General features: G+C 40.7%; 1 protein-coding gene across 2 annotated transcripts in view; it reads right to left on the reverse strand.

Moving 5' to 3' along the window:
• Positions 1 to 347: 347 nt before the first annotated feature.
• LOC120415714 (calmodulin-lysine N-methyltransferase) overlaps positions 348 to 12,232 on the reverse strand; it is a 28,485-nt gene continuing 16,600 nt past the window's right edge. For both annotated transcript variants that reach the window (XM_039577308.2, XM_039577309.2), the window contains exon 2: positions 348 to 2,503. In XM_039577308.2, coding sequence (XP_039433242.1) covers positions 1,232 to 2,281 — 1,050 coding nt within the window. In that variant the 5' untranslated portion in view covers positions 2,282 to 2,503 and the 3' untranslated portion in view covers positions 348 to 1,231. The remainder of the gene's footprint in view (positions 2,504 to 12,232) is intronic.

The following is a 12,232-nucleotide window of genomic DNA, read 5'->3' on the forward strand; positions in this document are numbered from 1 at the left end:
TACTAAGCAATCGATTCCAGAAGGGAAAAGATCACCAGTTGTGTTGGTTCGAGCCGGGATTTGAACCCCGATCTACCGCTTACGAGGCGGAAGCGTTACCACTGGGCTACGTGCCCAAGTAACATTTTTTTCCCAGGAGATCTACAAGAGCTCTTCAAGATAGCTACAGCATAGCAGTTTGGACCGCGGTAGGATAAAATTCTCTTCAAGTACTCTTCCAAACTCCTGAAGAAGTTTTGAAGAGAATTTTATCCTACCGCGGTCCAAACTGCTATGCTGTAGCTATCTTGAAGAGCTCTTGTAGAACTCCTGGAAAAAATGTTACTTGGGTGGCTCGGTCACACACTAATAAAAGCTGATTCGAAATTCGGACACTTTTTCTTCGAATTCCGGACATTCGATTTTGCTTATGAATCGCACAAATATGGACTGAAATGTTAGTGAATGGCATTCTTTATGTCTCAAATGAGCTGTTAACATCAAAACAATCGATATTGTATATAAAAACTTGCTAGAACTCAAGGAAATCAAAACCTTAAATTTCTGCTTTGCCTTCCTGGTGCTTCGGACGGCTATGAAATATTTCAGTGAAGTGTTTCGCGTTTTTGTTAAACTCTTTATTATATTTTCAAGCGTTCAAGCAAACTTTAGCTTAATGTTGAAGTTAGAATTCATCAAATAACACAGTTTTAACATCCATAATGGGAACTTATATCCAAATAATTGATAAAACAAGATGAGGTGTCCGGGTTTCGAAGCTTCCGGGAATTAGAATCATGACGTTATTTCTAAAAATAACTTTAGGTCCGTTCCAAAGCAAGTGAAAGCAAACATCAAATTACAAACTAATTTTCATTTTTCTTCATCTCAACAACCATTCAGTCAAATGAGTTTTTTTCTATCCTGTCCTCAAATGTTCACTCCTACATTATTAAGTTAAACCAACTACCTAAGTCTTACTACAACAACAATATTCCAATAATCGCAACCCTGCGTATCGCATTTTTGTGAACAATTGACTAGAGTGTATTTGTTGGTTTACTAATGACTAGATTTGCACTGATTTGCACAAAATACGTAAGCGTTTAGTTTGCTTCAATCCCTTTTTTTCTATTACACTACACTTGAACTACCGTCGACGGAGTTTTGATTGGTGCCATGAGATCGCAAAACTCGTTTCATTTTTGTTAAGTAGGGTTTGGAATTTGCTGCTGCTGGTGCCGGGCTGCCATCAGGCGTGGTCCAGGTCGTAATCTTTTTTGTACATTTTTATTAGCAGCGGGTAGTGGATGTTCTCGTCGTAGCCCTCGGTCTTGATCAGCTCCAGATGTTTGTTCCAGATCGCCTCGTTGTAGCAGTGCAGCAGCTCGTAGTAGAAGCCCTTGGCCACGCACTCGTTCAGGAAGTGGGTGAGAGTGTGACCCCGACGGGGTGCCGTAACGAGCGCAATCCCATCGTCGGCCAGAAACAGCCAGATGGCATCGATTAGGTGCGACCGGGATTCGTCGAAGAAGAGACAGTCCGCCGACAGAATGAACTGGTAACGGGCTCGTTCCGGGTGGTTCGCATCGTGATCACTTCCTACGGATTCCCACTTGAGTACGGACGTTTTGATGGTGCAGTTAAATTTGTTCAGGTTGAGTGATTTCCGAACGTTTTCCACGGAGAGTTCGTTTCCGTCGGTAACGTGGACAAACGAAGGGAGTCCGTACTTCGCGAGTATGAGACCGGCCAGGCAGGTCATTCCACCGCCCAGTTCGAGTACGTTGGTGTTTTCGAATATGTTCAGCCTGGACAGTATGAAATAGGCCAGGGCTTCTTCCGAGGGCCACACACAGATATTGCCGGTATTGTTGAATCCCATCAGCTCGCTGGCCGTCCAAGGTCGTTCACCGATCAATCGAATCTTCAGCCGGTACCGGTCGGCCAAACGGTATACGAAGATATTTTCGTCTTTCTCATCGCCCGCCCGATCAAACTCGATCAGGTTGAACTTTGAAAATTGATCATCCTCACTTGAGTCGTGGCGTAGCGCCTTGGCAAGCAGCTTCCACCGGCGGCGTGCGTTGATGGTCTTGCTGTGATGGTCCTCGTTCCGCGTTCCACTGACCGACAACGTGTGGTAGCTATTTTTGATCACGCCGCTACCCTGATCTTCCTCGTGCTCCTGGCGACCATCGTCGTCGTCACTCGTGATCGCGAGCAAATCAATCGCCGAGCCCGACACGATAGTATCGCACTGGGATTTAATTAAATTACTGCGCCTGTCCGCGGCCGACATCACCTGCTGTCGATCTGTTCACTATCGCGCAACGGCCGAATTTATGTCATACCACGCGGCTTTCGCGACCAAATCAACCAACCCGGTGTCAGCAACACCGGTTCATCTTCGCCGTAACCGTTTGAACTTTTGCGCCAATTAAAATCTTCCCGCTCTTCAGAAATACGTCGGATGCTGCTGCGGGACTTGTTTAATTTGTAGCATCCAGGTACACGCGAGTTCCTGCAACGAGAAGAGCACACCAAAAATGCTTTCATCAGTTTATTTATATCGGGAACCTTTCAGCACGGTACGGGAAACGATAGAATAAGTGCACTATGGCCTAATACAGACCACTTCTGACTATCTCTCGAGAGAAAAGACCAATTTGACCGGGGAAAAAGCACTTGAACCGCAAAAAGCGAACCTTTTTCCAGATCCATAAAGAACACTCCAAACCTGCGCTACGCTGTTGGTAATGGATGCAATTCTCGTGACCAGCAGACAATCCCACCAAACCCCGGTCACATGTCAAATCAACCCAGTGTGTATCAATCAGAGCGGGGTTCAATTGAATGGCTAAATTAAATCAAACCGCTTTTACCTCAACGTGCGCCAGGGAGCAATCAATACAGCTTGCTTTTTTTTCAATCTCGACCGTACACTAATCACCCAACTATGAACCTTTGTAAAGCATGAAAATCATTCCAAGGCATACAATCGAACCCAGACTGTGCCTGAAAGCAGAGAAGTTTAATTTGCTTATCGCATGCACGGTGCGTCGGTCAATTATTCTATTGAATGGACATTGCAATGCACCATTAGAGATAAGTGAGTTTGCTGGCAAGCAAATCTTATCAAGATGATAAAAATTGATTTGTTCCCGTGGGTTTGAACCTTGAAGGGTTTTGATCAATAAAGGGAACGATATTATTAGTCGTTGTGATTGAGTTCAATTGCCAAGATGGAACACTCAGTAAGGCGTCATCCATAAAGTATGTCACACTCTAGGGGGGGAGGGGGAGTCTGAGAAAGTGTGACATTGCGTGTTATAAGTATAGGAAAAGCGTGACAAAGGAGGGGAGGGGGGTAAATTTTGGCTGATTTTAGCGTGACGTACTTTATGGATGAAGCCTAATTAGGGAACAATGAGCATGATAAAAGGTGCAGTCTTAATGCTACAAGGATGACCATCATGACGCAAAACGCGATTGTCCACGATCCATACAAAAAAGTTTTTTTGTATAGACAATTGTCCACGAGGGGAGGGGGGGGGGGGGGCGTAACAGATTCCCATAAAAGTGTCCACATGGTTTATGGATGGTCCCTTCACATTCGTATGCTCTGGAATGTGCTCTACAACTTTCCCGAAGAGAGTATATGGTGCTAACTTGCTCTTGAAAGAAGACACAGCGTCCTCAAAACTCATCTAAAACGTTTTATAGGAGGGTAATTCTCTACCAACTCACACGAAATCGGGAAAAGTTGCCCCGACCCCTCTTCGATTTGCGTGAAACTTTGTCCTAAGGGGTAACTTTTGTCCCTGATCACGAATCCGAGGTCCGTTTTTTGATATCTCGTGACGGAGGGGCGGTACGACCCCTTCCATTTTTGAACATGCGAAAAAAGAGGTGTTTTTCAAAAATTTGCAGCCTGAAACGGTGATGAGATAGAAATCTGGTGTCAAAGGGACTTTTATGTAAAATTAGACGCCCGATTTGATGGCGTACTCAGAATTCCGAAAAAAACGTATTTTTCATCGAAAAAAACAATAAAAAAGTTTTAAAAATTCTCCCATTTTCCGTTACTCGACTGTAAAAAATTTTGGAACATGTCATTTTATGGGAAATTTAATGTACTTTTCGAATCTACATTGTCCCAGAAGGGTCATTTTTTCATTTAGAACAAAATTTTTCATTTTAAAATTTCGTGTTTTTTCTAACTTTGCAGGGTTATTTTTTAGAGTGTAACAATGTTCTACAAAGTTGTAGAGCAGACAATTACAAAAATTTTGATATATAGACATAAGGGGTTTGCTTATAAACATCACAAGTTATCGCGATTTTACGAAAAAAAGTTTTGAAAAAGTTACTTTTTGCGTTTCTCTTTGTTTCGTCGTCCGTGTCTGTCGCGAGTGACCATGAACGGCCATGATCGATGACGACCAACTTTTTCAAAACTTTTTTTCGTAAAATCGCGATAACTCGTGATGTTTATAAGCAAACCCCTTATGTCTATATATCAAAATTTTTGTAATTGTCTGCTCTACAACTTTGTAGAACATTGTTACACTCTAAAAAATAACCCTGCAAAGTTAGAAAAAACACGAAATTTTAAAATGAAAAATTTTGTTCTAAATGAAAAAATTACCCTTCTGGGACAATGTAGATTCGAAAAGTACATTAAATTTCCCATAAAATGACATGTTCCAAAATTTTTTACAGTCGAGTAACGGAAAATGGGAGAATTTTTAAAACTTTTTTAGTGTTTTTTTCGATGAAAAATACGTTTTTTCGGAATTCTGAGTACGCCATCAAATTGGGCGTCTAATTTTACATAAAAGTCCCTTTGACACCAGATTTCTATCTCATCACCGTTTCAGGCTGCAAATTTTTGAAAAACACCTCTTTTTTCGCATGTTCAAAAATGGAAGGGGTCGTACCGCCCCTCCGTCACGAGATATCAAAAAACGGACCTCGAATTCGTGATCAGGGACAAAAGTTACCCCTTAGGACAAAGTTTCACGCAAATCGAAGAGGGGTCGGGGCAACTGCTGTGTGAGTTGGCGGAGAATTACCCAGGAGCAAGCTAGCAACATACTCTCTTCGGGAAAGTTGTAGAACACATTTCAAAGCAACCAAATATCAATCCGGTTCGTGGATTTTTTAAATATCAAAATTTAAAAAAAAAGATTGATGACAACTGTACTGATGCATAATTCATTTTACAAAATTTGTCACATTAAAATGTTTAAATTATCACCGTTAATTATAACACCTTCCTCGTTGGCCACAGTAAAGGGAAATAATCCTGAATAAAATAAGATCGGTCTGAATAAAAATATGAGCATGAGCATGAGCATGAGCATGAGCATGAGCATGGTTGACTGCCAATGAGCTGCTACTCCGTTATTGACAGATCACCTGAAGTTAAACAATGAATCAAAAATGATCAGTGGGAGCCAACCATCCGTTCACTGTTTAACCCCTGAAGACCCCGACTTTATTAGTCAATACCGGCGCCCTCCCAAGAAGCCTGCAGTTCAACGAAAGGGAGGAATGTTAGTCCGATAGTTGAAGTTGCAGACTCATCAAGCACTTAGTTTTTCGCTATATACTTGTTGATACCGCTTGAGACCGTTGAATCCACAGCATCTCCTTCAAGCATCACGTGATTTATTTTTTTTGGGTTAGTGGGATAAGGTATTGGCTTTGCGATGCCTCCCGAGCTACGACGCTATGGGGAGGACTTTCATAACAGACCCGTCGGCGAGCCTTCCGAGCAACGATGCTATGGGAAGGTCTTTCTGGTTAACACACAAAATCTGTTACCGTTACGACATCAGCAATCCATTTTGCTAACCATTGCTTATGGTTGCAAATAGGAGTAGGGTTTATTGCTATAAATTAACGATTTAACTTGTTAGTAGGGCTTTAAGAAATAGGGGTGTTTGTGTTGTTTTGTTTAAAATGATTTGTCATTCGTTAAAATTAAAAGGTTAATTCACAAACATATTACAACAGAGCACAGTTTAGGGAAAAAGATCAAATAAAGCACACGTTACTCGCGAACCGAAGGGAACCATATTTGTAAAAACACTATAACAGCACACACGTTGGGGGGGTATACATCGTGACCCAAAAAGGGAGATTGCCAGTTGGATTAAGGGCATGCATGGGAGAAGGAAAAAGGGAATAAAAGAGGTTTCGTGGCGAGAGCGAGCCAACAATTGATCTTGGGTTCACTGATTAGGCCTTTTCCACACCAACTACTGATCGAACCACATCGTCATCCCGTCATCAAGTGATCAAGTGCAAATCTATACCTACTGCGTTGTGAGAAGTGGAAAAGTTGCTTCCACGGGAGAAAGCAATTGTATCAGGTATAATTAACAAAAAAACTGTAAACCCCAAGTGTGATCCCCCAAATTCCTGGCCAGCTCGCTAACCTCTCCCTTCTACGTGCACGGTTGGTCCCTCAGGGCCCGTAATTACCAATTTGAGTCCACGATAGCACGTTCGTTGGACCAAAAGCCCACGCGGTCAAGCACCTTGCCCAGAAGGGCAGACCGGACTCTAGAAGCTGCGCGAACAGCGCCGTCGTCGGATAGCCTCGTCCCGCCGCTGGCAGGACGACCGACGCATCCCAAGCTGTTGGTGGATCGCTTGCCTAGGGAAACCGCATGTACCTCGGCGACAAAGGCGATCACCCACGAGGTCCAGGTAGCAGCTCGACGACCGGCGATTGGCGACAGCACGTACGCCGCCGGTGACACCCAACAACGCCAGTTTCGGCCCCACCGTAGCCGAAAGACCGCCACGAGTTCCAGCAAGCGGACGTGGCATCGTGCACCGTGCACCACAACTCCAGCACCAGGCCATCCAGATCGCCGAGAACGGCCGACTTCGCACCGCACGTGGCCTCCCACCGGCCAACCGCAGAAGCCGCCATCTTCAAGAAGCCTCCAGCATGCCCCCCGCAACACACACACACACGCCCACAGTGAGTAAAATAAAAACCGTCTAAAAGTGATTATTACAGGGTTTGTCCTTTTGATTATCCGAGCCGCCTTGCAAATTAGAGCTCCTTGCTTTGAAAACCACGCCAGTCGCGCAAAAGAGGCCCCGAGCCCACCCCTGTCCGGTCGTGGCTCTAAGACCAACCGGCAGGGGCGTCTTAAGGGCCTCCTGGCCCAGAGGGTACGTTGTCCCGTAGTAATAAATCACTAACACACAGTTAATTTGCTCCACTATTAACTCAACGATCCAAATTGTCCGTGCGTCTTTCGTTCATTATATAGAATTGGCTTTTTCACTGCAATAAAAAATTAAACCTTATTCGAAAAATTTAAACACAATCCACCCGACGCCGTACCTTCCGATCAACGATGATATAGGAAGGGCTTTGAAAATCACAAAAGAAATCACTTTTCACTCCGCATATTTTTTACGACCACGCGCTCCCTTTGCCAATTATGCACTCTAAGATCGGTCTGAATAAAAATATTAACAAAAACTGTAATTAGAAAAACCAAATAAAAATTAGCAATAACATTATCTTTTAACGTTAATAACACAGCAACAAAAATCAAAGTGATATTACATCGAGAAAATTTTACATAATTTTATTTGAAATTTCACAAATTCCTTATGAATTGAGGTTAAATTACATTTAAAAAGAAATTATATTCAACCAACTGATTTAAAAAATAACCTTAGCTTTTACTGTGTATGGGATATTTTAGGCTACCAACTCTCCGTTTTATAATCTGTATTTAACGTTATCAGCTTTTCAGTATGAATTGTCGGGAACTTTTTGTAGCTGTTTTTTCAAGCGATTTAAAAACGAAATTAATCAAAAGTTGATGAAAAGACTGCTCCGTTTTGACTTCAGTTTGAAATTTCTACGAGAAATTAAATTTCTGAACTTGGCTATATTTTGTATAATTTATATAGAATGTCAGCGGGTTCAAATTATGTCCAGGCAGGCAGGCAGTGTTTGCCTTCGTCATTCTGTTACGGCCTTTCGTCCCATTTGAAAGCGTGTAATGAAAGGTCGTAAGAGCAAAGTCGAACCGCCCCTTTCAAATGTGCAAAACAAAAGAATGTTTAACAATATTGTAAAATCCGTACCAAAGATCCAGCCAGATAAAATCCATTACAAATGCAAAGTAAAGGATATCAAATGTTTAAAAAAAGCCAAGACCTATGCATTTTAAACTAATCTAATGATTGTGGAATAATTTCAACAAATTGAAAATGAATCTTTTCCATAGATGAAAGTTGCTGTAGAATAATGAACAAAAACTACAAATAATCCTTGAGTAAAACAAAAGATAATCAATTTCAGTTTTAATTACTTAATGACAATTTTAACAGCTTTGAGTGATACCTGAAGGTACTTTACAACCGCTCCGATACGACTGTATCGCACACCAGTGAAAACCAAACAAAAACAAAATCACCAAAATACACTGAAAACAACAAGATGTCACAACGCAAAAACATCAAAAAACAATGACAAAAATTTCGATACATCCCAAAACCGCACATCTTGTCTCGTCCTGTTCCGATGAGTGGGACGGCTCAAACGAACGATGAATGTTAATGTATACGTGTGATGTTGTATGTACGTGTGTGTGTGTGAAACCACGCAAGGAAGGGGGTGGGTGGTTCGGTTCAAAAATAAAATTTCATTCATAAATTTTGTCACGGTGCAGACCCCCGGCCAACTCACGACGCCACGCCACCCCGCCCAGACTGAGCCGAAACAAGCTGTCAATCGGTGGCGTTTTGGGTGGGTGGGCGGAACCATGTGGAGCGAGGAAAATAATAAATTTTCCTTTTTTTTCCTCTCGTGTACCCCCACAAAAGCAACAGCAACAAATCGTAACGACGACGATGATGATGGTGGTTATGGTCGCGCAACGCCTGGTTTGAAATGGATTGTTAATAAAGTTTCTAAAACAATGTATATATTTTTTTATAAAATCATGACATGTTTGGTTTATTTCTTTTTGAACTTAAATTAACATTATTCGCACCAAAAAATGTCACAGGTAAAAAACATTACTAAGAGGTGCGTTCCGCGAGTTTACCAGACGTCTTAGTCGTCGTCATTAGTTTGTTGGATTCTCGGCTGAAGATGCTGCAGGTGGGTGGAAAATCTTTCAACGAGAGACCACCCTGGCAGCCGGTGGGTGATGGTGGTGGGCATTAGTATTTACTAGCTTGTCTGGGATGAAACAAATTGAAAAATGAACCGAGACATGTGTTTCAATTTCGCCGATGGTTTGCTCTTCATCATCAGCTCATCGTAATAAAGGAGCTGGCGAGGCTGCTTAATGTGTTCAAGGAAAGCTGGACGTGTGTGGGGATGGGAAATCAAAACAGTGCAATGACTCACGTCAGAATTTGGCAGAGCAGTACATTGGATCAAAGGAACGATATTCCAGTGCTTAACATAATATGCTCGCTAAGGGGTAACAAATCAACTGTGACGATAAGAATCTTGAAAGCACAAGCACTGCACTGCAGTTTGTAAACATGCCATAAAAGGCCATAATTTAAGCACCCAAAAACCACATTCCACTTGTGCTTCGGCGATTATCTTCGTTTAACAACTTCGAAGCTGAACAGTAGATGAAAAAAAAAATTAATTAATAACAACGACATTAATGAATTTGGAATGGTATCAACATTACTGCAGATCAGTCTCTACGAAATCGATCTTTTTTTTTAATTTAAATTTTGGAATTTTTTAATCCGGCTGAAACTTTTTTGGTGCCTTTGGTATGCCCAAAGAAGCCATTTTGCATCATTAGTTTGTCCATATAAATTTCCATACAAATTTGGCAGTTGTCTATACATAAATGATTTATGAAAATTCAAAAATCTGTATCTCTTGAAGGAATTTTTTGATCGTTATGGTGTCTTCCGCAAAGTTGTAGGTATGGATAAGAACTACACTGAAAAAAATGATACACGGTAAAAAAAATTGGCGATTTTGCCATCCTCACCTGAGGTAAGGCTATAATCCTGCTCGAAAAATGAACTTCTTTCAGAAACGTCGTAGACCCACCTTCATGTATACCTATCGACTCAGAATCGAAAACTGAACAAATGTATGTGTGTATGTGTGTGTATATGTGTGTGTATGTGTGTGACCAACATTCTTACTCAGTTTTCTCAACACTGGCTTAACCGATTTAGGTCAAACCGGTTGCATTAGACTCGGTTTAGGGTCTCATACGTCGCTATTGAATTGTTTAAAGTTTCGATAAGTAGTTCAAAAGTTATGTATTAAAAATGTGTTTTCACATATATCCGGATCTCACTTAAATGTTTGTAAACTTGTCATTGATGATCAGGCAACCCTGTCTCAAGTTATGGCCACTTCAGTGATATTTGTGTACTTTTTTATTCTGGATCTAAAAAAAAATAGATGAAATTTGTGTTCAAATGTATGTGTCCCATCATGTCACACTCTGTTTGTAAAGAGTGTGGAAGTCACCAACCACATAGGTGGATTAAGTTAGTTTTTAATTTAACTTTTTGTCACTAAAACTTGATTTGCAAAAAAAGTACTATTTATTTTTTTATTTTTTGATATGCTTAAGGGGGCGTTAAATGCCAACTCTTCAGAAATTTTCAGGCTGTGCAAAAAATCTTTGACCGAGTTATGCATTTTTGAATCAATACTGATTTTTTTGAACAATGATATGTTGGTCGCAAACATTTTTCAACTTAATTTTTCGATGTAAAATCAAATTTTCAATCAAAAAGAACTTTAGTGAAATTGCCATACCTTCAACTTTGCCGAAGACACCAAATTGATCAAAAAAATCCTTCAAAAGATACTGATTTTTGAATTTTCATTAATCATTTTTGTATATAGACAACTGCCAAATTTGTATGGAAATTTATATGGACAAACCAATGATGCAAAATGGCTTCTTTGGGCATACCGAAGGCACCAAAAAAATTTCAGACGGATTGAAAATACAAAAAAATGTAATGACCGAAATCTGAGAGAACTCATATTTTAAAGTTTTTTGAAAAAATACATATTACATACATAATACATACATGGCCAGGCCAAAACAAATATTTTGCAAAGTTTTTGTTCCTCGGCTCTGGCCGGGATCGAGGGGGGTCAAAAAATAAAAAAAAATAAATAACAAACCATAGTCTCAACATTTGAATGCAAAAAGTATTTTAAAATGCATTTTACACTAGTTCAGTTGACGGTTCCCCGCTATTTGCCGTGGTTATAGCGCCACAACTCGCTCCTTGAAAACGGTGCTCTGTATCAACTAAAAAGTGTGAGGTCATCTTCGATTGCAAATTAAATTTAGCATAAAAGCGTGATTTAAAAAAATATATCTCCGGTACCAGATTTGTACAATCCTATCGCAAAAGATACCTTGTAAAATTTCATGAAACATTTTTTTTATATCGTATTTACGTATTTTGGGAATCCCGAAATTCAGATAAGTCCCTTCACAAAGAACGAAAAACGAACTTACTTCATAGCTGTCTTTTAAGAGTATGAAAGTATGGCCACAGAGCAATAGTTTCGAATATTCGCGAATTCGCATATGACCAGCCCGCATAACGGAATTGAGCCTTGTATGGAAAAACTTATGATGGAAAATGGCTTATATCAATATAGGCAATGCACATAAAAACCGATTTGAAAAACCTTGAGAATTTCTCCATGGCTTATAATACCTTTCCACAAAGAACTCTAGAGTTCTCTTTTAATGTTACAAAATTATGAAAACTTTAGTGACACAAACGTTGATTAAGCTGAGTTCAGCTCACCTTGTTATCCGGCGTTTTTTAATTCATCCAAACCTTAAAAGAGAGTACCAAGAGATCAACTCAACGATAAAAAGTGTTGATGCAAACTCACCAGAACTCACTGTTCCGATAGGTCAAACGCTGAAAAACAACTAAAACCACTAGCTTTAAACCTGCTTGCTCAACCATACACGTTTCCATATTCAAAAAAAAACATCACGCTCTACCCTTTTAGCGTTTCACCACGCAATCAAACCAAAACCACCATGCGGCTCCATCCAACGTAAAACAGCTCGTTGAAATTCACTCCTCTAAATGCTAATGTACACTAGCAGCCACAACAGCAGCAGGCACAGCATCATGTTTTGTAACTAAACCATAGTCCACCGCATCCCAACCACCACTTCACTCTCTGCATCTCGGGCCATAGTCAAAACGATTTGAACGC

Source organism: Culex pipiens, chromosome 2, assembly GCF_016801865.2.
Source record: "Culex pipiens pallens isolate TS chromosome 2, TS_CPP_V2, whole genome shotgun sequence".
NCBI lineage: Eukaryota > Metazoa > Arthropoda > Insecta > Diptera > Culicidae > Culex > Culex pipiens.